This window comes from Drosophila kikkawai, chromosome 3R (assembly GCF_030179895.1).
Source record: "Drosophila kikkawai strain 14028-0561.14 chromosome 3R, DkikHiC1v2, whole genome shotgun sequence".
Classification (NCBI taxonomy): domain Eukaryota; kingdom Metazoa; phylum Arthropoda; class Insecta; order Diptera; family Drosophilidae; genus Drosophila; species Drosophila kikkawai.
The window spans coordinates 9,365,877-9,391,681 of NC_091731.1; the positions used below are offsets into that span (position 1 = coordinate 9,365,877).

The 25,805-nt window shown below is 41.5% G+C and overlaps 4 protein-coding genes across 8 annotated transcripts; 2 read left to right on the forward strand and 2 right to left on the reverse strand.

Annotated features, from left to right (window-relative positions):
* Positions 1–5,931: 5,931 nt before the first annotated feature.
* On the reverse strand, positions 5,932–7,531 carry LOC108073315 (uncharacterized). Its single transcript, XM_017164879.2, has 2 exons — positions 7,401–7,531; positions 5,932–6,716 (listed from the first exon to the last, which is right to left on the reverse strand). Exons 1-2 carry the CDS (start codon positions 7,455–7,457, stop codon positions 6,045–6,047), a joined length of 729 nt encoding a protein of 242 aa, XP_017020368.1. The 5' UTR covers positions 7,458–7,531; the 3' UTR covers positions 5,932–6,044.
* A 362-nt stretch (positions 7,532–7,893) lies between these two features.
* Positions 7,894–12,289, forward strand: LOC108073406 (uncharacterized). Of its 2 annotated transcripts, XM_017165016.3 has the most exons (5): positions 7,895–8,063; positions 8,693–10,847; positions 10,912–11,112; positions 11,176–11,956; positions 12,016–12,289. In XM_017165016.3, exons 1-5 carry the CDS (start codon positions 8,028–8,030, stop codon positions 12,209–12,211), a joined length of 3,369 nt encoding a protein of 1,122 aa, XP_017020505.1. In that variant the 5' UTR covers positions 7,895–8,027; the 3' UTR covers positions 12,212–12,289. The 2 variants fall into 2 exon arrangements, with proteins under 2 accessions (XP_017020514.2, XP_017020505.1); XM_017165025.3 differs by lacking the exons at positions 11,176–11,956; positions 12,016–12,289 and having other exon boundaries at positions 7,894–8,063; positions 10,907–11,085.
* A 2,296-nt stretch (positions 12,290–14,585) lies between these two features.
* PIG-L (phosphatidylinositol glycan anchor biosynthesis class L) lies at positions 14,586–17,417 on the reverse strand. Of its 2 annotated transcripts, XR_001770660.3 has the most exons (5): positions 16,520–17,417; positions 15,710–16,000; positions 15,451–15,544; positions 15,093–15,381; positions 14,586–15,029 (listed from the first exon to the last, which is right to left on the reverse strand). XR_001770660.3 is itself a non-coding variant. In XM_017164990.3 (4 exons), the coding sequence occupies exons 1-4, from the start codon at positions 17,010–17,012 to the stop codon at positions 15,204–15,206; spliced, it is 1,056 nt and encodes a 351-aa protein (XP_017020479.1). In that variant the 5' UTR covers positions 17,013–17,417; the 3' UTR covers positions 14,586–15,203. The 2 variants fall into 2 exon arrangements, 1 of the variants encoding a protein (XP_017020479.1); XM_017164990.3 differs by having other exon boundaries at positions 14,586–15,381.
* A 470-nt stretch (positions 17,418–17,887) lies between these two features.
* Positions 17,888–25,058, forward strand: psidin (phagocyte signaling impaired). 3 transcript variants are annotated; one of them, XM_017164909.3, is made up of 7 exons: positions 17,888–18,278; positions 18,357–18,581; positions 21,973–22,465; positions 22,520–22,919; positions 22,979–24,262; positions 24,331–24,529; positions 24,594–25,058. In XM_017164909.3, the coding sequence occupies exons 1-7, from the start codon at positions 18,218–18,220 to the stop codon at positions 24,776–24,778; spliced, it is 2,847 nt and encodes a 948-aa protein (XP_017020398.1). In that variant the 5' UTR covers positions 17,888–18,217; the 3' UTR covers positions 24,779–25,058. The 3 variants fall into 3 exon arrangements, with proteins under 3 accessions (XP_017020398.1, XP_070142789.1, XP_070142790.1); XM_070286688.1 differs by lacking the exons at positions 17,888–18,278; positions 18,357–18,581 and adding an exon at positions 21,743–21,889; XM_070286689.1 differs by lacking the exons at positions 17,888–18,278; positions 18,357–18,581 and adding an exon at positions 21,775–21,790.
* Positions 25,059–25,805: the final 747 nt, after the last annotated feature.

Consider the following 25,805-nt stretch of genomic DNA (forward strand, 5'->3'; position numbering starts at 1 on the left):
TAATTATGCACAAAAATGAAAGTCAAAATTGGGAAAACAAACTTGTTGTCGTTTGACCATCTCAATGTTGACTAATAAAATGCTGTCATACCAACCTTTTCATTGTTTTCGATGCTCTACACGACAACACTAATATTAGTCTGCGTAGTGCTTCCGATTTTCGAAAACAGAGGGGGGTCGGGTTTACCCACACTGTCGGCTTTACCCCACCTTACTCTAAATATAAACAAGAAAGGAAATGTAAACCAAAATTCTAAAATAATTATAAAAGCTCGTCTCAAAGTAGAAGAAAATACGTTGAAAAAAAAATTGTTTATTCTAAAAATTTATCGAACATTTGTATGGCATGCATTGTTGACATGCAATGCGCGCATGTTGAAACATGCACATTTTACCAAGCACGATGTTGGTCTCTTTCTCGCGCACATTGTTTTGTATGTATGTACTTACCCGCAAAGTAAAGGCGTCGTAGGACACGACAAACGGCACCTTCCACGTCTTTGAATCCACCATCGACGTTAGGTTTATTGAGCACTGAATAATATTATCCTGGACAATTTTCAGCACATTGGAAGCCCTCTCTTCCAAATTGTCTCTATCCTTAAGATGAGGAAATGATTTAACAATAGTAATTAAATCGTTTTTCCAATCTTTGGGAGGAATCGAACTTGCTCGTTGGGAAATTTTGAGAGGTTTGTCTTTTTAGCGCCTAGAGAATGCAAAAGCTTTTTGCCATCAATATCGATAGTTTTATTTTATACATAATGATGCATTTCCGCGAATGTATCGTATGTTGAAAAATCCAATTTTAACAGGAGAAGCTTGTTTTTGATTAATAATCTCTTAGGAAGCACTATAGAGAAGACAAAATTGAAACTAAATTTTTATCCGGGCTTCCCTGGTACGTCACAAACCAGGCCACCCAGAACGACCTCCTAAATAATCACAGCAGTCGCTACACGGACAGGCAAATGCCACACCCAAATCCACTTGCTAGCAGGCTGGCCGACCCGCAATCTCTCAGGAGACTTAAGAGACTACACACCAGCGATCTGTCTTCCCGTTTGTACATTAAAGCCAGTGTTGCCGTCAGCTCGTTACAAAGGCTAGATTGATTATAAGAAAAGGATAGAAAAGGACAAAAATTTTAGAAAAAGGACAAAAAACAAGACAATATTTTTTCCATACATCTTATGTAATATCACTATTTATTGTTTGCCAACTCATTTAGAACATCGTCAAAGTCATCATTACAAGACTCTAAACTTTCATTTTCATTAGATTGGTTGCTTCCGCACTTTACACAAAAATAAAAAGCGGATAAAAATGGCCAGTCCGAAATAAAAAAAGGACAGATAAAAGGCTAGGGGATGTTAAATGTATTCCCGCTGAGGCGGCTGAAAACCGGACAGATCTGTCCGGAAAAAGGCAACACTGGTTTTTACCAATGTAGCTTGGCTAAAACCACGCTGAACTTCAGCATTTGACCAGGACAGCGACAGCAGTTCTAGAGCAAATGTTGCCAATTCCATAAATGGGTTATTGCCAGCCCTTTACGCAAAAATAAAAAGCGGATAAAAAAGGCCAGACCAAAATAAAAAATGGACAGATAAAAGGCTGGGGGATGTTTTCAATTTTTTCCGGCTGAGGCAGCTGAAAACCGGACAGATCTGTCCGGAAAAAGGCTAAAACGGCAACACTGATTAAAGCCTAGTACTCTGACGGCGAAAATCTGCTGTAACACGTGTTAGAGCGGCCAAACTCCATATTAAAAAAACGGTGTGAAAAAAGGAAGAAGAAGAACTTTTAGCCTCGTCGTTTTTGCTAGTACTCTGACGACGAAAATGTTGCCTGCGAAAATTGAATGGCGTTGCCAGATCAAGATAGTAAACAGCTGATATCGCGCTGTCTAAATAATTCATTTGATTTATTTAGACACCCCTAATGGAGGTAAAGCCTAGTACTCTGACGAGAAAAACCCGCTGTATAAATTAGACAGCGGAATCGCTGTTTATTTCGCTACCGAGCTAGTGTGACCAAAAAAATTAAGGAAATTCCATGAAAATGTACTTTTTATGGCGTTTAAGGATTTTCCTTGGTCACACTGGACAGCTGTTTGTAAACAAATATTCAAAAAAAATATTAAAAATATTAATAAATATGGCATTAAAATGTCCTTTGTGGGTTAAATTCCATATTATGGGCTTCCCCTTGACAGCCCCTATCAATGTCACCTTTTTCCTTCAACTTTCCCTCCATTAGGGGTGTCTAAATAAATCAAATGAATTATTTAGACAGCGCGATATCAGCTGTTTACTATCTTGATCTGGCAACGCCATTCAATTTTCGCAGGCTTCATTTTCGTCGTCAGAGTACCGAAAAAAACGAGGTGTCTAAAAGTTCTTCTTCTTTTTTTTTCGACACCGTTTTTTTTATATGGAGTTTGGCCGCTGTCTAAATTTATACAGCGGTTTTTTCTCGTCAGAGTACTAGGCTTAAACAGCGATTCCGCTGTCTAATTTAGACAGCGGGTTTTTCTCGTCAGAGTACTAGGCTTTAATTTAAACAGCGGATTTTCGTCGTCAGAGTACTAGGCTTAACGATAGACTGACAAAAACGTGCCAGTTCGTTATTGTTTTCAAACTAAACTCAGTGATTTTGTCATGCCATGTCACTGCTTTGAAAGAGTGGAATATTTTCGAAAAAGCAATTGCTTGCAATGGCTAATGAGTGCAAATTACCATACTTAAGGGAGGGGTAAGGTATTTAATTTTTTTTTTGTCGTAATTTTTTTTTTATTTTTTATTTTAAAGACTCAACATCTTAAGAATATTGTGTCTAAGTTTTACATCGATCATAGAAAATAGAGTTTAATGAAGGTCGTTTGGTGTTCAACGTATGAGAATCACAAAGTTTAAAGGGCTCTCCTGAATAATGCCATTTTGAAAATCGGTGTAAAAATCTACTGAACCAATCGGTTTGAAATTTGGAACATACTTCATTAATTAATTCTACAGGTACTCACGCCAATTTTTTTTTTAATTTTATTATATTTTTTATTTAACAAATTAACTTAATTTTTTAGTCAAAAATCGGGGTTTAGACTTCAAATTTTGATACAAAATCAGGAAAAAAAAATTTTAATAAAAACGCCACGTGAGTACCTCGGTACACTTATCCTTTTACGAATGAGGTATACTTTTTTTAGATCGGATAATCATCGGATGATGATCGGACAGTTAGGATGTACACCGCAAACCAACTTTTTTTGGAGACGACTCGGGAGATTCCCTATAACTTCTCTACCTCTTAATATTTTTCAATACAAAAATTAACAAAAATTGTTCAAATGTTGTGTTAAAATATGGTATTTAATTTATTAAGCTAACTTTACTTTACTACATTTGGTCGATTTTTGACTATGCCACACATTAGGTATCTGGCGACACAAAGGCACTATTTCCCTAATAATACCAGTGGCTTGCGGACTGTTTTTAAATTTGGAAAAAATAACAACCAAATGGGAAACCACAGAGGTCGTTCAAACCTTATTAAAGAAAGGGATTGAAGAGTGTTTGTTTCCATGTTGGATCCAAGCTTTAAAAAAGATCTACTTAAGAACTACCTCTGCATCCCGGCATCCTGTACCGAATCAGAGAGGATGTTTAGCAGAGCAGGACAATTGATATCGGATAGGAGGGCTTCGCTAAAGCCAAAGCGTGGAAGACCCTTTTGATGCTCAACAAAAAACCAGTGGCTGCTGGAATTTTTTTTATTTATAATGAGAATACTTTTTTATTTTATTTGTAATTCGCAAGGAACGGACGATCTCAAAGTTGTGTTTCATTTATTATTTTGTTGTTTAATTAGTAATCTTAAAATTAATAAAAAACAAGAAAGGAAGCTAACTTCGGCACGCCGAAGTTTGTATACCCTTCCAGATTGGTTTTCATATTTATATCATAAATTATAATGCCGAAAACAGACACTAAACAGAGTTTCATAACATTTTACCTATACTTATTATGTTTACAGTTTGACAGTTACAGTTATACATTCACACCTTTACATTTTCTCTACATCTGCGGATCGCTTCTATGGCAGCTTTATGATTTTCATAATATTGTTACCAAAATTCTGAAATAATACTAAAAGCTCATGCGGCAAAGTAGATGAAAATACGTTGAAAAACAACGAAGTTATAATTTTTTTTGATTAATTTCCCGATCGTTCCTATGGCAGCTATAAGATATAGTGATTTTCATAACATTTTTACGGAAATTCTGGATTAATATAAAATGGCTATATCTCAAAAATGATGGAATAAAATTCTGATAAAATACCAGAAGCTCATGTCTCAAATTAGATTAAAATACGATGAAAAACAACGAAGTTATAATTTTTTTTCGATTAATTTCCCGATCGTTCCTATGGCAGCTATAAGATATAGTGATTTTCATAACATTTTTACGGAAATTCTGGATTAATATAAAATGGCTATATCTCAAAAATGATGGAATAATATTGAAAAACACCCAAGTTATAATTTTTTTTCTAAAAATTTATCGAACATTTGTATGGCAGCTATACGATATAGTCGTCCGATCCGGCTCGTTCCGACATATATAGCAATGAGAGTATATAGAAGACTATATGCAAAGTTTCATTTAGATAACTTTATAACTGAGGGACTAGTTTGCGTAGAAACGGACAGACGGACATGGCTAGATCGACTCGGCTGTTGATGCTGATCAAGAATATATATACTTTATAGAGTCGGAAACGTCTCCTTCACTGCGTTGCAAACTTCTGACTGAAATTATAATACCCTGCAAGGGTATAAAAAGTATTCTCCCATACGCATACTTTTATTTTTATACCCTTGCAGGGTATTATAATTTCAGTCAGAAGTTTGCAACGCAGTGAAGGAGACGTTTCCGACCCTATAAAGTATATATATTCTTGATCAGCATCAACAGCCGAGTCGATCTAGCCATGTCCGTCTGTCCGTCTGTCCGTCTGTCCATCTGTCCGTCTGTCCGTCTGTCCGTCTGTCTGTTTCTACGCAAACTAGTCCCTCAGTTTTAAAGCTATCTGAATGAAACTTTGCATATAGTCTTCTATATACTCTCACTGCTATATATGTCGGAACGGGCCGGATCGGACGACTATATCATATAGCTGTCATACAAATGTTCGATAAATTTTTAGAAAAAAATTATAACTTGGCTGTTTTTCAATATTTTTGCATCATTTTTGAGATATAGCCATTTTATATTATTACAGAATTTTGGTAAAAATTTTATGAAAATCGGACGACTATATCTTATAGCTGCCATAGGAACGATCGGAAAAAGAATAGGAAAAAAATTATAACTTTGTTGTTTTTCAACATATTCTTATCTACTTTTAGATATAAGCTTCTTTTATTATTTCAGAATTTTGGTAAAATTTTTATGAAAATCGGACAACTATATCATATAGCTGTCATATAAACGATCTGTAAATGTGGAGAAAATGTAAAGCTGGGAATGTAAAACCTTAACTGTCAAACTGTAAACATAATAAGTAAAAGTAAAATGTAATGAAACTCTGTTTTGTGAGTGTTTTCAGCATTTAAATTTATAATATAAACATCAAAACCAATCTGCAAGGGTATACAAACTTCGGTGTGCCGAAGTTAGCTTCCCTTCTTGTTATTTTATAGATTTTGTAAGCCTGCGCCATGCACACTCTTCGGAACATACTCTTTGTTAGAGAAAATCATTGGAGAATCTCCAATTTCTCGTCAATTCAAAAAATAATCACGGGATTTCCTATACGACTGAATGACATAAACTGTTGGCGATGCAAATTCGATATTGATTAATAATGAAGAGCTGAAATGTGCCAGACAATATATAACCTTCAAGAAAATATTTATTTGGATTTGCAAATATGATTTTCGGAGTTCGTTTATTTTATTAGTAATTAAAAAGGTGATAAAAATCCCATTTCACATAAGTCCAATATTAATCACAGAACACAGCTCTCCGGGGCGCGGCCTAATTCGGTCCTCCTCCGCCGCCCGAGGACGCGGAACTGGCATTCCCAGCACTGGCCGCAAAGAGCTTCCGGAGATTCTGCAGAATGCCCCAGAGCACTGTGCCCGCCGTACCCAGCGTCTCCAGGACATCGAACCCAGTGCTGTCGATCGCCGTTTCCCTATCCTCTTCTGTTTCGATGGCCGGAGAGCTGGCATTTCCGCTGGAATGATGCGGCTCATGCACACCATGGTGTCCAATCAGGCGGTGGGTGTTGCTTTTGACATGGGATTCGTTCACTCCGCCACCGCCTACCGTATTTATAAGGTGCCTGACCGGCTCCAGAACGGGAATGGCCAGCTTGATGCGATGCTGCTGCTCATGTTGCTCACCAGTGTTCTCCATATCATCGTCCAGCGTGATGCGCTCACTGACCGGATCATCATCAGTATCGATGGTGACCTGCAGACTGGAGTTTCCCGAACCCGGCAGCTGCAGCAAACTTCCAAACAGTTGCTGCAGGTGGGCTGAATTGATGGCCTCTTTCTCATTCCGCTCAAAATCGAACTCCTCGCGGGGTTTATTCATTGGCTTCACCAAGACAGTCACATGCTTCATCCCCGGCTTGGAATCATTGGGGTCTGTTGGTTTAGCAGACGTCGTCGTTGTCGTCAGCAGCAAGAGCCACACCAACTACAAATATAGACGTAGATATAGATAGAGTTTAGGGATATAGGGAGAAACGGAATCTTTAATTGGCGCTTAATGACCGCCTTTCAATATGTACGTTGCTGAATATTAAAAAGATTGATAATGAGGCTTTCTATATTCAAATCTCAACGCGCACGCGTTGCTGGACCTTGAAATTATTCTACCAGTTATGAGAGTACTACAAATTGGAGATGAAATTTTGGAGGTATGATATCGGGTGTCGTCATTGAATTGTCTGTTGATACTGATATTCTAACTAAATCCTCACTGGTCGAAAAACGCATAAGAAAATGCTACTACCATGTTTCACAGAAATGAAGATACGAATTTGAGCTTTAAAAAGCTGGAGATACCGTTCTCTATAAATGATTCCAGTTGGCACTAAGGGTAAAACTTACAAATATTTCTTTAAAACATATGCAAATACACCATAAACACTGAACACGAGGGAAACTTGTCTGTAAAGTTGTCAGTGGATCTTAAAATCGTAAATACAAATCTACATATCTTATAGGAAGATGTCAATAGACATCCATAGTATCCTATGCTGAACATATCCTTAACCGAAAGTGTGGTAAATTTTTTACCAAACTCTGCTTATTCACATATTTAAAGCTTCACATAAACAAAGATAGCGATCAATTAAAATGCCAAGTACAAGCTTACATTCGAAAACACAATAAAACATAGGGAACTATATGAGGAATTGGACAAACGCAACATTGTCAATGAAATATCCAAAGCTCTAGCTCTTGGCTAGAAATCAAAACTGAAACCGAAACCGAAACCGCTGCCAGCAAAAGCAAAAATTAAACTAAACTTGACTGGGTGACCAACCATCAGCTCAGCTTAAGGCAATGGGTCGGCCGATAATCAATTAATATGCAGATAAAGTACAAGCAATTGTAGTACCCAAATTTAATTCAATATGCATTTAGAGGCCCCTCAAACAGAGGGTTCTCTGAGCCTAACATAAGAGGCATCGCATACATCATATCATACTTTCGAGAGAGCTGAGACCGGCAGAATATCGGAAAGGAATAAGCCGATCAATGAATACACTCATAGACTACTAAGATCGATTTGAAGTTAAATTGAAAATAAAGCACATTTCATAGATCGCAGTGGGCTGGCAGCTTTTAGTTTGGGGCTCGACATAACACGTTAAACAGTGTAAAACTGTAGCTCAAAGCTTTTAGAGCCTTTTCCTGTATTTTAAAATAAAATTTCTGGGCCTAAATTCTAAATTTCAAAATTTCAGTTCGATCAAGCAACTTTAGTAAATTAATAAGTATGAGGTTGTTTGGTAGAATTACGCGTTTTATACAGGTGAGTGTCGACAGTGCTAATTCTGGGTTGCGTCTGAACGTTGTCAAAAAAAAAGTGCAGCCGATTGTATAGTCTAATTCGGTTCCACAACGAAAGGGAATTTCTGGGAGGCTCTTTATGTATCTAGAACAATGCATGTTAGTGTGCCAGGGACCATTGTTAACGCTGTGGGTGTAGAGAGGCCGAGGGGAGAAATCTGCCTATGAAAAAATAGAGCCGTTTCCGACTTTGTCTAACAGTGCTTACTCGGAGGCTCGTCTGATTAGAAAAAAGCTGCAGCAAGTTGTTTGTACATCCACCACGAAAGCTTGTCAGCAAACTTTGCTACTGGTTATTACGCTTCACAGATATATTAGCTGGTGTAAATTCAGCTAAAAAGCACCAGGTAGCACACAAAAATATGCCCCAAACTATGAGGTCAGTAGGCCTTGGGTTTTGCTGTCAGTTGGCTTCTATTTTATTCTCTTTCAGTGCGTTCTACACTAAACACTCGTCTATTTTTTAAAATTCTTTTCTATTCAAAAGTTAAATTTTCTTAGTAACCAAAATTGAAAAGTTTATAATAGCTAACAATGCGTGGTATTCTTGGCTGCTTGCGGACTAACCGGTTGAATACGAATCTTTTGCAGATATCCCGATGCATCAGTTACCATGCTCCCCATTTTCGCCCGCGCAGTTTGCTCGGTGCCAACAGGCTTTTTGAGCTAGCTAGCTCTGCCTCCTCTGGATGTCTGTCGACGAAGATCACGATTTCGTCGAGCTCCGGCCACATACGGGTGCAGAGGTACTCGCAGAAGAGCTCCAATGTCTTCAACATCACCGAAAACATCGACATGCTGCGCAAGCGGATCAGCTTCTCTGGTGCACCCAACACTGCCGCCCAGATCCTGCCCGTTGGATTAATTACGCCAGAGGCTGGTGACGAGAAGGACCTCAAGATCGTGATTGTTCCTTTGAACCTGGCCGGCATGGATGCCAACGGCCTAAAGGAGACCCTTGAGGCAATCAACCAGCTGCGCATGTACGCGCACCATATTGAAGCCTTTTCTAGCAGTATGGTCGACGACTACAACGCCTTGAACGAGGCCTTCCAGGAGGTTGACTCTGCGAAGCTGGAAAAAGAAGCCAAACTCGAGGCCACTGCCAAGGATAATGCATTCTGGGATGACTTTCCCACAGCCGATGCAGTGGCCACTTCATCGCTTGATGCGCACCTTGGTCTCAGCACGACCCTGCCGCGCCAGGAGGCGGTTGGCTGCCTGCAGGATGCCTTGAGTAATCCAAAAACTGGAAGCTCGCCACTGAAGACCAGCAAATCTATGTCGGCCGTGGCCCAACCTAACCCCCAACCTAGCCCCCAACCTGACGCCCAACCCCTTACCCGATTCTCGGCCGTGGAAGCCGACCTCAAAAAAGCTACCATTGGGGACGACATCATTGACGAGGTTCAAGTGGATGTTCCACAGGATCTAAGTGATCGTCTTAACGATATGGCAGTCTCGTCAATGGAGCTCTCCTTTGAGATGGACATGACCAACCTCCGCGATGCCCTCGCCAGCAATGACAATGCTGTGAACAACCAGGATCCCATGATCTGCATGCATACCAAAGTGGAGATGAGCTCGCCTGGAGAGGAGAAGAAAACGGTTCCGCTCAGGTTCAATGGCTTGATTTCGGGAGTCGTGGAGATCGATGCCCAGAAGCTGAATCTGACGGACGAGCAGATGCCCGGATATAACGACCACCTCACCGCGCTGGCCGCCAACCTGTGCAGCACAGCCTTGGAGAAGGGCTTCTCCAAGGACACGAGTCTGCAGCTTATCAAGGGAGATGCGAAATTGATGGCGCTTAGTGCGCAAGTAGAACATCAGCGTGAGAAGATAGGGGTTGCTGATCAGCAGCCTCAGGCGAATTTCGCCTATCCTTTGGAGTTGCCAGTGCCCACGGACAAGGATGGGTGCAAGAACCCACCTGTCAAGCCAAAGCGCAAGTGTCCCGGAAAGTGTCCTTTAATTGACGACCCCTGCAAGGAGGATCCCTGCAAGCGACCCGACGAAAAACAGAAAAAGCCGCCCAAGAAGGCTCTAAGTACCACGGAGATTACAGCTTCGACCCAGGCCGAACCGGAACCATGTGTCAAGGACGCAGAAAAGAAGGATCCATGTGCCAAGGAAGATCCGTGTGCTAAGGACGACAAGGAAAAAAATGACCCTTGTGCCAAGGACAGTGAGAAGAAAAAAAAAGACAAAAAGAAAGACCCCAATGCCAAGAAAGCCAAGAAGGACCCCTGTGCCAAGTTTAAGAAAGGCGGCAAAGATGGCAAGGGCGGCAAGTTTTCGACCTTCGCCAGGAATCATAATCCAAACAAGCGCTACCTGTCCACGGCACTGAACCAGGCTTTCCCCGAGCCCGGATCGCATTCCAGCCCTAAGGGTCCTCGTTTCCCTGTCTTCTCGACACTTCTGCGCCGTCACTACCGTGTCGCCGTTCCAAAGGTCCCCTTGACACAACGGCTGGTACACAAGGTTAGTCCTCCAGCCCGTTTTATTATTAACTCGACAATCTTGCGTCGAGACTATTCGAAAAAGAAGTCTGGTGGCAAGTGCGGAAAATTGGACTCGAAATTCCCCAAAAGCAGGGGCAAGGATATCAAGGAGCGAACGGGTATTCGCGAAGACTGCTTTAAAGACGACGGCAGCTGCGGCGTCAAGAGTTGCACCGGCAAGTGCTCAAAAGTCAAGTTCCCTAAGAAGAAGTGCGACCGCAGTAACAAGGACAAAAAGAGTGAGTAGATATCTAATAGAATGCTGACCTACCACCAAAAACTTCACTTCCCAACGCAGAGTAGGCAGGCTGTTTGGCCAGTTTGCTGCCGTACATCTGCAATCGCAGCAAAGGTTTTTCAGCCCCCTGGCTAGTATTCAACCATCTCCGTCCGATTTGAACCCAAACAAGCACCTCTCAAAGGGTCAAGGATACGCCTTGCGTATTTCGGACTCCTTCAAAGTTGAACTGATACCAATGAGTAAACCCAGTCCAAGAGATTTCGGTGAGTTCACAGTAGAATCGTAAACTAATATTCTTAATAATATCGCTCCTGTGCGCCCGTTAGATGTCCTTATACGAACAGGTTCAGTGGCAATTTCGGGCTCGGACATCCATGTCTATGAAAACGGCAACCGTTGCACAGAAGCTATGTCTCTAGGTCACGATGCCACGGGATACGTGGAGGAAGTCGGCCGCAGTGTCCAGCACCTGAAAGTGGGAGATCGTGTGGTTGTCGAATCTGCACTATCCTGCAGCATCTGCGACCTCTGCAAACAGGGGCTCTACAACATGTGTGCCGGGTTGGTATACAATGGATTTTTGAGGACCTTTCAAACGCATCCGGCTGACCTCTGTCACCGGTTGCATCCATCAATAAGCATGGAGGAGGGAGCTCTAACCCAAACCTTAGCCTTGGGATGTCAAGCGTGCTTCAAGGGCAACATAAGGCCCACAAGCAATGCCCTTATTCTGGGAACCTGCCCCACGGCAGTAGCGTCGGCGATTTGCGCCCAAGCAATGGGAGCCAGGAAGATAATATTTGCCGGATGCAAAGGTCCCGCCCTCGATGTGATCTCCCGAGAGTTTGGCTTCGATGCTGTCGAGTTCGACAACAGCAGCCTCTTCAGCGAAGTTCTTGAGGCCATCTACAGTAAGTTCCAGACCTGGCCCAATTGTGTCATAAACTGCTCCATTTCGGCAATGTCGATGAACCTGGCAGTTATGGCCCTGCAGCCGTGTGGTGTATGTGTGTTATCAGAGTGCGATTCCGAGTGTGCCAGCTTCAATGCACTCGATGTTCTGATGAAGAATATCCGCTTGATACCCAGTTTTCGATCCGCCAACATGTAAATACACTAACAATGAATATATAAAACAAGCAATTAACTCTCACTACCCCCTGTAGGTATCCCACTGCCCTGCAACTTATGGACTCTAGGCAGGCGTGCATGAAGAAGTTCATCACGGCCACGTACCCCTTATGCGAAGCGGACCAGGCCTTCCGGTCGGCGCGGCACGAGTCAAATATGGGGCTGGGTAAAGTCATTGTTAACTGTGCAGAAAATGGGGCCTTGGACGAATATTGTCGAAATTCTGAGTAACATTGTACAAACTAAATAGCTGTCCTGAAAAAAATAATTCAGTTTTAAGAGTTTCAATAATAAGAAAAACAAAATCGATTTGCCTTTTCCTACTAAATTCCTGCATACAATTATACGACACCTCGAAAATATTACTTTCGATCCTCGTAGGAAAATTACAACAAATAAAAGTATGCAGAATTGAAGCATAATGAATTCTGCTAATCTGAATTCCTAGTTTTTGATTGGATCCATTAGCAGTAGAAAAAGGCTGATAGGTTGCTTGCCTAAAACTGCATCAAAACTACATGTTTCAATTTTTACGCGAAGAGAGTTAAAAGTTTCTGTTATATTGTGAATATTTGTTATCCGACGAGAAAAATGGATTAATGAACAAATTAACAACGAAGATGACTTTAGTGAAATAAATATCGCGGATCAACGTTGCTTCATCAGCAAATTATTCTAAAATTTAGATCAATATGGTGTAATCCATATCTCTGGAAGACTCCACAAAGCGGCAATTCTGCATCGTTATTCAATATTGAACTTTAATCTTGGCCCAGGTGGGTTTCGGCACCTTTGGAAATATTCTCGTAAGGTTCCACTTACTTTATCCAAACGCAGTTTCGGAGGCGGATACGCAATATTTTGGTGAGCCTTTCATGCACCTGGAACGCTTGGTCTGCGCTTGACATTTCCAAGATGAACAGTGGAGAACACAAAAAAGTATAGCAAGAGAAAGAGATCTTGTTTTCAGGTACCCTAATCATTATATGTATGTTGTTATATTATAAAAATTAAATGGTAATATATATGGGCATTTCCATGGTGTCGCTCTTGGCTCTTGCCTAGGGCTATAATTGGTTTTAGTGTTGATTTTGAGTCTATGCTCAAATTTAAGAAATTTAGACAGAAGTCACTTTACGCGGCTGTTTAAACACTGATTTTAGCGAAACGGCTGGCTTTAAATGTTATGCGATAATATCATTTTTATATGCTTTTATTTACAATCAGAAATTTAGCGTTGTTTATTTTTTATTTAATTTTAAAAAGGTGTCGCACGCGACAGGTCGCACGCGACTGTTTTTATCATCATACTTTTCATGTAATTTTTTACTATTTAAGTAAATTAGAAGAGCTGTATCCATTTTATTTCGACTTTTTGCATTCTTCTTGTGATGTTAGTAAACAACAGTCAAAGCATAATGCCTCGGTTTGGATGTAATTATCAAAAGAAAACAGGCCCATTTTTATGATGTTTTTCATCAAAATAATGAAAAATTGTGTTTGCGCGAATATGCATTCGAATATTTCGAAATTTGTTTTAGAATATGATAAAACCCTTAAAATTTAATCAATTGACCTTTTCCTAATGTTACTATCTTGGAAAAAAAACATTTTAGGGAAGTTTTAGTTTTTTGGCCGCGGTTGACAATTCTGTGGAAATGCCCATATGTTTTATTTTATTTTTAAAAGTATGTGAGTAAAAAAATAAATAAAAATGAAAATTACAATTTATTTTTGATAAAAAAAAAACTCAAAATAAAACTTAACTTACTATGGTATGTAGATTTTCGCCAATATAATTTTATATTTCTATATTTGACGATAATAGATAAATATTGAAATTGATTTGAAAAATAATCATTATTAACGGTCCCTGCTTGTTTTTAATCAAGATAATACATACACCTATTCACCATGTCAGAGAGACCCAGCGCTTCATAAATGATCACTATATCAGAGTTACGGATTGGCCAGCATTCTTTCCTCGCTTGAATTTAATTGATAAAATTTGGCTTACTTAAGTTAGGCGAGTTTAAGCCAAAAACAAGAAATTTGAGGATGTCGAAAGCCCAAAAAAGCAAAATTTTGCGTCAAAAGTTTTCTTTAGACCAATATTTACCAACAAATAAGAATAATATATTAAGTAAATCGTAAGTAAGCTTCCCGATTTTCTTACGAGGATCGAGTATAATATTTTCAGAAAAGTACATACATCAATCCAACAAATGGACTCATTCTTTTTTGTTCTTTCCTGGGATACATCACAATTGTAAAGAGAGAAAAAATGTATTTCGAAAGACGTTTTATATATGTATAATCGGTAAGACATACAAATTTTGCGGACAGTCTGTCGATATCTGTATTTAAATATTAAATTAACAAATCATTATTTTTTGCGATACTTTCGATATAATATAGATAGATATATCACATCAGACTCTCGATGTACATCCCTTGAATAAAATAAAACAAGTTTTAGTGTTTCAATTGCAACAAAAATCGCTTCGCATTTTACTAAGAGTTCTGCGTTTGGCCCATAAAACAATTAATTTGAAAGTGCGCTCATTAAAATAATATAAATATAAATAAATATTTAACAGCATTCTATGTTCTATTTTCTCCGGCTCATAAGTATATTTGTTGATGTATACATACATTCATATATTTATACATATAAATATATATTTATAAAAATTATTGTACTTCGCTGCTTACAACAAACTATTTTACAATTTTACAAGAACACAAATTCAAAACTCGCTAAAGGTATGTATTGTGTGTATGCTAAGGGGGAATGAATGTACACAGAACGAAAATTAAAAACATTAACAATTAGAATAATAACGCATACATCTCTTTTAATTTTAAAGCATTTGACTACATCGCACACTTTGGAACATTGCTTGGACTGAGTATAAATAATAATTAGAGCTAACTAATAAATATGCAGAGTTAAAGATATGCCATTTTGTATGAGTGAAACTAATTAATGGACTGTTTTGTGGTTGCGGTTGCGGTTGCGGTTACTGCCTGGTTCCTTCTTTGTTCCCTGGTTTTGGATATTGATATATTCCAATTGTTTTCGATCATTTGGCTAACAGTAGCTACATACATGTTGTTTACTAGTAGAATCGTCAGAGTCTAAAACAAAAACATCGCATTCTGCGTCCGATAATGAAGGTAGTTTGTCTTTTGGTTTCGTGTTTTTCCCCTTTCGTAATTGTTAGTTGTCGTGTATCTGCATTTCCAATTCCACATCCGAGAGATTTATCTGCCGCATTGAATTGATGAACATGTACCGCGACGTGTAGATGTAGAGCCAGCGAAACCACTTCATCTGCGACTGATGCTCCTTCATGGCACTCCTCACAATGGCCGCCTCCTTCCAGTTCAGAATGCACCTAAAAAAGACACCACAAGCAATGTAATTCAAGGGGCCAAAGCTTGCGAATCGGGCCAGAATTTCATACCAATGCGTTGACATAAAGCACGTGCACAGCAGATCGAAAATGGACAGATATTTTCTGACCACATTTATCGAGTCCAAGGTGTAGAACTTGCAATCTGCAACGGGATGATGATGATATGTACATAAAAAATTGCTCTATACTATAATATCTAGGGCTATAAATAGCGACAACAGCAAAGATGGGCACGCCAATTAACATGCACCCATTGTTTGCTGCCCATCGCCGCCCGCGTGACTCGCACGCCTCCTCGTCTCCTCACCTTTGGGCAAAAGGTTGGCCAAGCACAGCGAGGCGGCCGCATAGTACACGGCGCAATGGTTTGGATGCGAGCTGACGCCATCGCGATCGAACGTGAATATCGCCTGGATGTCTAGACTTTCGACGGCGTGGAGTATCAAGCTAGCCACCACATCCGGGCGCCAGTCCACATTCGGGTCATCCGGCAGGTTGGTAGCATTCATCAGCACGATGTTGGACTCGGGCACGCCCAGCTTGGAGCAGGAGCGCCACAGTTCCTGGCGCCTCAGCTTGGCGGCATGCTCGTAGTTGCCTGTTCATAGGAAATGACTTGGATTATTCGGCCAATAAATCACATAAATTCAGATTAAACCACACAAATTGTAAATTAAGGTAATTGCACAACTCTGAAGCTAACCATTTACAGTCTGTGTAGGTCTTTCTGAGAGTTTTTGAGACCTTTTCGGTGATGGGTTCTTGGATATAAATTAATTTCGGTTCTGGTTTTGAATATCTATTAATAGCCGGTGAAAAACTAAACCAAAACCGTAGAGGTGCAACCGTTTTGGCTATATAATAAAAATACATTCGTTTGTGTAATCTAAAACAAAAAATGCATTAATTGATTATGTTTTCCATCGAACCAAGCCCCTGACAGTTCAGTAATGTTAGTTTGGATATCATCCGAGACTGTATTAATGGCCAAAACAATAACCGTAAGACTATATGCAGATTCAGAGTCGATTTTGAGAGTCGTAAATGGTTTCCATATGCATTCTATCAATGGTTACGGCGATTATAGGAAATGATGTCATTAATGCCTAGCTCTCACCGTTGGACAGGCAGAGTATGTACACCTGGCAGCCTTGACGCTGCGTCAGCGAGTAGATCAGCGGCCCAAAGAACATGCACTCGTCATCCGGGTGGGCAGTTACCAGCAGGACGCGCTCCATATGCGTCGTCTTTGGTAGCCGGACGCTACGCAGCCGTAGTCCGGACTGCAGAGCCTGTTTCAGTCCACCCGACTCCCGCTCGTCTCCGGATCCCGGTGGAGCATTGTTGTTGTTGTGCGCCCCGCCAGCCGGCGGCGTGGAGAGCCAGAAGGTGAGCTTGTAGAGGCCAAGGCATACTAGCAAGTACACCGCACAGGCGATCACTACGTGCTCCAGTGCTTCGGCGGAAGTGGACTTGATACGGCAGTATATGGCCTGCGGGGTGAAGGTGAGCTGCTGCACCTGCTGCTGCAGTTGCCGCCAGGGACTGGACTCTCGATCGATGCTGCTAGAGATGCTGGCCACGTACTCGCTCAGCCAGTTAAATCTCATCTCTCATTGCGTCCGGCCGCGGGTGAGAATTTGGCGAGAAATTCTTCACCAAAAATGGACATGTAGCGGTGGCCAGGCGGAAAGGCGATAAAAAGCAGCGATCACGGTGCGCGGCGTAAAGTTAGACTATGTCACTAGGAGGATCGTTGCTTAGTTGGTAGTGTAATACTTGAAAACGTTTTGGTTTCGAGCCCGCGCACCGCTTTTGCTGCTAAAAACTATACATTTTATTCCTTTACGTGTTTTCGTCTTTCGGGGGCAGCAGCTAGGGATGGGCGAACTGCCACCAGATGCGTGGCATGTGCGTGAGTCACGCTGTTTCGCACTCTTTCTGATTCGATCAGGTTTTTACTGCCGCGTCAGGTGCGCCAGCCGCCAGCAAAGGTAAAATTATCAAATTAGCACTCGAATAAATTGATTAACTCTAAATTGCCATTCATCGTTCGCTTGCGATTGCGTGTCGTGAGCAAGTATCGGCACGTCTCTAGCAGTCAGCTGTTTGGCGAGAACCCAACATTAGGGGTATTCATGGACAATTTATGTATATTTTTAATGTAGCAATATTTTATATTTATATTAAAAAAAAAACAAAGATTATAAATATATCATTCCAAATGTTTATTCCCTATATATTTTTAATAATGATATTTTACAATTATGGCTATTATTCATTTTAAGAAAATTACAATTTAAATTTATATAAATTATGTAATAAACGGAACTTTTAAATTAAATTTTTTATTTTTAATATTGAAAATTGTGATTTCAGTCAAAAATCACTTTGCCGGAGTACCCCTATTGCACGTTTACCAATTTCTACCAGAAAATACCGCGGAAAATACTAGAGAAATACCCGCGAAAATACCGAGCGCCTGCTCTCTCCGCTCTGAATATGCAGTCTGAGGTTTTTTATTTTGAATAAAATTTAGAGTCACTAATTTCTATGAAATTAAGCATTTAATTAGTTTTCGAGCGAGTGATTCGAGTGCCCGAGAGCCCCTTGACCGCCCCCCAACTGCCCAAGCATCGTGGGCAGCCCAAGGAGAGCCGCTAAAAGCAAACAGCCCAGGCACCCAAGTCGGCAGCGTGCCGCACAGCAAACCACGGAGAGCGAATCAAATCTCCCAGCAGCGAGTGGAGGAGGCGTGCGAGGTGCATGCAGCACGTTGTAATTAGGTTAGCAGCATATAGCAGCATAACATAACATGGCACAGCAGCAGGGCATGGACTCGGCCTTGTTCGAGCGCCGACTGCGTCCGGTCTACGGTGAGTGGAGGAGTCGTTGGATCAGCGGATCCAAGAGGGAGCGTGCCAGAGACTAACCAAGTTTAACCTCGTTGGCAGACAACCTGGAGGTGGGCAACAACCGCAAGGCACTGCAGGAGTCGGAGAAACTGCTGCGCAAGCATCCCACGCTGCTCTGCGCCCGTGCCTTGAAGGGACTCTCCCTGCTCCGGCTGGGGCGCTATGACGAGAGCCATGGCTGTCTGCAGGCCGTCGCCGAAGAGAAGCCCACGGACGACTCGACTCTGCAGGTGCTATCCTTCTGCTACCGGGAAATGGAACAACGTACGTACGAGGTTTTTGTTTAAGTGACAAAAAAAGATTATGAGCTGTAGGTAATATTTGAATCGTTGGTTTACTAGATGGTTTAACTAGATGACTCTAGTTTTACATTTGCGCTTTGCGAGGTCTACGTTATAAATCAAATATCACCTCTTTAATCCGGCTAAAGATGTTCATTCGTGGAGATAAGGCATATTATCAGAAGCCTTAGGATTAGCCACAGTGTGACCGGAACTACGTTAATATGGTTTTTCCAATTCTCCAGATTGAATGCCATTGTTGCTGTGAGAGATTAGATTCGAACGGAAAACTGGCAATATATTTCCCATGTTAATAGGAAAATGATTATTTTAAAGCAATAACTTGCTTTATTATATTCCTACTACGTTATAATCAAATGACTTGAGAGCAACATCAGAAGGCAACACGAACTAACTATGTTTGTTTATATATATTATAAAATACAAGAGCTATAGTTATTTAATTTGATTACATTTTTTTGTTAATTAAATGCAAAGCGAGTTTAATTTACAATTTGGTTAGGATCTCCTAATAGTATTGACATATGGGTAATTCTCCAGAAAGAACAACCGCGGCCAAAAATTTAAAAGACCTCAAAAATGATTTGTTTAATTAATAGCGATCCAGGAAGCCATGCAAATTTACATAAAATTGCCAGGCAAATATGCCATTTGCACCGACTCCCTATCAGCAGTTTCCGCTATCACCAACCAAAACAACCACGCTCACTACCCGGCCTCCATTAGAAACATGATCACCCAACACTTTCCGAAAATTAAACTCATCTGGATCCCTAGTCACATGGGAATAGTGGGCAATGAAAGCGCTGATAAAGCAGCTAAACTTGCCACCAAATCCCCCTTAACGTACACCGCTAACTATAACTCAAACGATATATCTCATTTCTTAAAAATATCACTTCTTGAAAAACAATCACAACTACGCACGTCTGACTGGTACCAAGAAATCAGCAGATTATCAACAACAAACCAGCCCTTAAGAAACTCTTCCCTAAACAGAAGAGAGCAAATCATCATCACCCGACTCAGACTTGGACACACATACTTAACAAACGCTCACTATATTGACAAAACAAAAAACAACCTGTGTCCAATGTGCAACAATGCCGAAGTAAATCTTCGACATATCATTTGCACTTGCCCTGCCATTACCACACAACGTTCCTTACTCCTCCACAACCCTGACCCTATCTCCACAATAGCCAACCCCTCAAATAAAAACTCCAAAAACATCCTCAAGTTCCTAGACAACTGTAAAATTACCTACAAAATATGAAGCCGCTGTAAATATAAATTATGTATGATTCCACCTATGTATGTATGTTTATGTTATTCTTTTGTAAATATCTATTCATTGTATCAATGTAATTAATGTAAATACAACTAAACCAACACAAACCGCGAGCCAAAGGCCTTAGATGCTATGGCTCTTTACCCATAGTTAGCTCTTAGTTTAATACTATTTGTTAGCTTTAGATAAATAAATAAATAAAATTTTTATTTTCTAATTTATCTTGAAGTATAAAACAACACAAGAAGTACGGTGGATTAAAATTCAATTCAAAAATAACTACTTAACAATTTTAAGTCAAAATACTTTAATGTATACTTAATACATTAAAAATTAATGCATTACTATCTTTCATCAAGTTTTGCTGAAATCAGTGCTTGAGCTGGTTATTCAAAAAAATGATTTCTTTACAGTCGCGTGAGAATTCCTTACATTTTTGTAATTATCTTGAAAACGAACAGTTGCTAAAAGTTTTATGTTTTGTAAAATTCAAATAAAGTCTTTTTTCAGTTTGAATGCGTACAAATGTCGCATTCGACATCATAGAATTCTTTATTTAAAGTATGTAGAATTGTGCGGACGTTTTCTGATTACAATTTGATGATACAGTAAAAAGTTAATAGCCTTTAATATATCTTTCTCCCACCCACATTAAATGTTTAGTAAATAAAGTCTCAAACGGTGCGTTTGATCTCTTCTTAAAAAAAAAAATCCCCCAATACTATATCTAGAAATCATATTTTTATTTCATTTTTATACCCTTGCAGGGTATTATAATTTCAGTCAGAAGTTTGCAACGCAGTGAAGGAGACGTTTCCGACCCTATAAAGTATATATATTCTTGATCAGCATCAACAGCCGAGTCGATATAGCCATGTCCGTCTGTCCGTCTGTCCATCTGTCCGTCTGTCCGTCTGTCCGTCTGTCCGTCTGTCTGTTTCTACGCAAACTAGTCCCTCAGTTTTAAAGCTATCTGAATGAAACTTTGCATATAGTCTTCTATATACTCTCACTGCTATATATGTCGGAACGGGCCGGATCGGACGACTATATCATATAGCTGCCATACAAATGTTCGATAAATTTTTCGAAAAAAAATTATAACTTTGCTGTTTTTTAACATTTTTGCACCATTTTTTAGATATGGCCATTCTATATTATTTCTGAATTTTGGTAAAAATTTTATGAAAATCGGACGACTATATCTTATAGCTGCCATAGAAACGATCGGGAAATTAATAGGAAACAAATTATAACTTCGTTGTTTTTCAACGTATTTTCATCTACTCTGAGATATAAGCTTATTTTATTATTGTAGAATTTTGGTATAAATTTCATGAAAATCGGACAACTATATCATATAGCGGCCATAGGAGCGATCGGTAGATGTAGAGAAAATGTAAAGGTGTGAATGTAAAACTGTAACTGTCAAACTGTAAACATTATAAGTATAGTTGAAATGTAATGAAATAATATCTGCAAGGGTATACAAACTTCGGCGTGCCGAAGTTAGCTTCCTTTCTTGTTATATTTGAAAATCAAAATCACTGCTCTGTTAAGAAATTCGTTTTGTCTTTTAAGTTAATAGTCAAGGCCTTGGGTATCGGGTATCGAAAGCATATAGCTGTAGAAAATATTACAAGGTCATTTAGCTTTTAGTTTTATTTTCACTATAAACCAGAATGCAAAAACAGTCAAACATTTTTGAAAAAGCCAACGAAACTAGATTTATTAAATAAATTATTATTATTAAATAATTACTTGCTTTTCACTACCCAAAAGCATAAAATACATTAAATAATTGTTTTTTCAAATCAAAACATCCGCATTCGCATATCCGCCGAGTCCCCATCGATGCCGCCCCTGATCACGCATACGAAGTGCCCACAATTCATATTTTCGTATTTTTCTTGGCACGCGCACCTCGCCCGACTAATTAAAATCGTATTCTCTTAGTCCGACGACGGCGACGGCGGCAAGTGCGTGCCAACGATTTGAATATATAGATACCTGTACTGCAGCTATTATTGCTAATTTTACTTATATCTCCGCCTCGTTACAGTGGATAAAATTGTGGAGCTGTACCAGCACGCGGTGAAGCAAAACCCGGGCAACGAGGAGCTGCTCGCCCACCTCTTCATCTCCCATGTCCGCGTGGAGGACTACAAGGCGCAGCAAGCGGTTGCCCTGCAGCTCTACAAGGCGCAGCCGAAAAATGCCTACTACTTTTGGTCTGTGATCAGTGTGGTCTTCCAGGGAATCCGAGGGCCGGAATCGGCGCTGCCGGAGAAAAGAAAAATTTACCTGGGACTGGCGCAGCGCATGGTCGACAAGCACATCAAGGAGGGCAAGCTAGAGACGGAGCAAGAGGCCTTCCTCTATCTGCACATCCTCAAGCTGCAGAACAAGTATCACGAGGCATGGGAATTCCTCACCGGCGAGCTGTGCGCCAAGCTCTATCCAGGTGCTCCGGTCAGCATGAAGTTTGAGCTGCTCAAGGAACTTGGCAATTGGCGAGAGCTGAATGAGCTACTGCAGCAACTCCTGGACGCCGAGTAAGTACACCCAAAAAACCCATTTACTCTGTAAATCTTACTCAATCATTCTAGCCGAGATCGCTGGGACTACTACAAGGAGTACATCCAAAGCTCCTTTGAACTGCTGAAACTTTCGTCCAAGGGAGAAGAGAAGGGAGAGAAGGATTCGCTGGCCAGGTGTCAGGAATTCCTGCAGGGCATCATTGAGTCTTCGGAGCGCAAGAAACGGGGTCCCTATCTGGCGCGTTTGGAGCTGCACCAGCGCATGCGAGCGGATAAACTGCCCGCGGAGCAGCTCATCGGCGACTTTGACGAGATGGTCATTGAGTACTTCAACCTGTTCGGCGACAAATCCTGCTGCACCCACGATATCGCCTTGTTCTTGCCCTCCATCAGCATGAAGCAGCGGCAGGCACTGGCCGGCAAGCTGCTGCTGGAGAGCGGAGTCAGTTCCACGTCGCTGCCACAGAATGTAAGTAGTAAACGATGTTTACCCAGTTTCAAAATAACAAAAGGGAATCGTCGTAACAGAAGGAGCAAATGCAGAAACACCTTTGTGCCCTCCAAATCTCTCGCATGTGCGGCTCACACATGGAGCTGCCCGTTGACCACCTAATTGCCTTCTATACGGCCCTCAAGCTGCACTACGAGCATGGCCGCAGTTCGTTCGGCAAGAAGCTGCTGGCCACTGAGATGGGACCATCGGATGCGTATGCCTTGCTGGCGGCGAATGTGATGTACGACCTCAGTCGGAGGGAGCACAAATCCGATCACCTGTTCGAGGCCCTGTGCCTGCTGCAGTACGTCCTGCGGAACAGCACGAGCAACTTCCACGTGAAGCTGCTAAGCCTGAAGATCTACCACCTGTTTGGCTGTCAGGTGGGTGCCCAGGAGATGTACGAGTATCTGGACATCAAGCAGATCCAACTGGACTCGATGGGATATGTGCACTGTCAACTGCTGCCACTGGGTGGCCGCTTCTCCGGCACCAGAGCCGTCTACGATGCCACGCTGAAGTTCTTCACCAACAGCTACAAGGAGCGGCTGGAGTACATTGCCTTGACGTACCGCTTCTGTACGTTCTCCAAAATGGAGGAGTTCATGAACTTCAAGGAGCGGCTGACCAACAGCTTGCAGTATGTCGCCTGCTCGGTGGAGGCCCAGATCTGTGACCTGGTGAGCTGCTATGGAAACGTTATGCAAAACCTTACCGCCTACGCGGCCATGAGCATTGAGCCGGCGGAGGATCGAATTGCCTGGCACGAACTGAGTGACAACCGGGACTTGGATGCCATCATCCGCTGGGATCCGTTGCACCAAGTGAATGCTGCGGAGGAGCGCAAGGAGTCCTTTGACCAGGAGGTGGAGGTGCTGCAGGTGCGTTCGCTAATGCTTCGTCTGTTCGCTTCCTTCATCGATCTGTACCATGGCACGGGTGCGAAAGATGTGCCCGCGGGAACGGAGACTGCCACCCTGGAGCTGCTGCGGGAATCCTGGACGGGGTTGTTCCAACGCCTGCGCCTGATGAACTACAAGCCGCTGCCGCAAACTTTTCTAGTCAACCTGCTGCCCACGCGCCTGCGCCTGCTGCTCGATCTGCCCTACGAACGGTTCTTCGATGACCTGTCCCAGTTGGTGCTCGACCTGCAAAGCGGATCCGGAAAACTAGCCGAGCAATGCAAGCGGGTGGGCGAGAACGTCATCGTAGTAATGGATGTGTGTGTAAAGACCATCTCCGAGTGCAACGACGGGAACGGCACGGACGGCCTTTGGAACCGGCGGGAGCAGCAGCAGAAGGTGGCCGCCAGTTTAGAGGCAAGTTATGGGCACTGGACTCTCTTACAACATTTCAAGATTTCAATTCAGAAACTCCTCCCCCATAGATTTTATCCCTCTACGCATTTCTACTCTCTGTGCTGAACGACAAGCTGCAGGTCAGCTCAAAGACCAAGACCAAGAAGAGAACGGCGGACAACAAGGAGAACGGCCCGCAACCAATCAGCGAAAAGGAGCGCGGCCAGATGGTACACGAGCTGATGCGCCAGCTCAAGCATAAGCTGGAGGCCTGTGATTCGGCCATCCGTGAGTAGCTCGGCCCCATCGTATCCCCAAATGCCTAATCTTGTCCTCTACTTTCAATCTTTAGGCACTTGGAAGGCGCCTGTGCTACCCCGGGATCTTAGCTCCTTCATGTCGGACATGTCGCTGAAGCCCGAGGTGGAGGCCACGCTTATCGGGGATGTCTCGGCCACGTTTAAGGACTCACACGAGCTGATGGTTACCGAGCTGCGCAATTTGCTGAAGGACAAAATTCGCATGGCGGCCAAGTAGATGCTTCTTTGCTGTGCAAAGGCCATCGGCTAATCACGATCCAAGTTCATAGTTTGTTATTTAATTTTGTTAACGTATACAACCGACCTACTCCTCCTCCTCCTCCTACTCTTCAGGCTACGATAATATTGATCACTCAAGTTTTAACTCAAGTTTCGGCATTTCCCCCGTACAACGCATTAAAAGTTGTAAAATTGTAAAGCAAAAATTAAACAAAACAAAAAGATTGTGTAACGCTTGCAAGTAACTTAAATAAATGATGAAATTGTAAAAAATAAAATCGAACGTGAAAGGGTTTACCAGGAATCTATAATTATATAGGGGGACTACCTATTGTTGAATGACCAAATATATCTTAAATATCTTGATAAAGTTTTTTCAATCATTGCTAAATTGACAAAGTTATGCGTAGTTAGTTGAACGGAGGTCGTATGGTGTTTAATGTACGAGCGTAAAAGAGTTTAAAAAATGTTACTTTGCATGTCGGTGTACACGATAACTCAGAATCTACTGTAACCATAGCTTGCAAATAACTGTCGACCGTTTTTTTTTTTCTTGTGCTCTTGTTGCGAGGACAACCGAAAAAGTTCATACTCTCTCGTTCTCGCTCTGAGCAAGAGAGTTGTGCTGTCTTCATTTCTGTTTTCTGTTGAGCGCTTTTCGTTGAGGTCTTTTTATTTCGGTCGTTGAATGAGCAGTGCGTTAAGGGCGGAACGAGAAACGCTCAGAAACGCACAAAGAGAGTCAGCAAAAGACCGATTGACCGAAAAACTAAGCGAAAACGGTCTTCACATTTACTTTCGTTGTTGTTGCAATTAATATATTTCGTCTGCAAAACGAATCCGCAAAAGACTTTTTTCTTCACTGAACACGGCAAAACGGTCTTGGAATAATCGAAACAAAACTGAATGGAAAACAACGGGTTCGAGTGCGAGCGAGCTCATTCAAAAACCCCTGAAACGGTTGCTCTTTGAGTCTTTTCGTAAAGAGTCAGAGAGAGACACTTATTTGCAGACAACGAGAATCG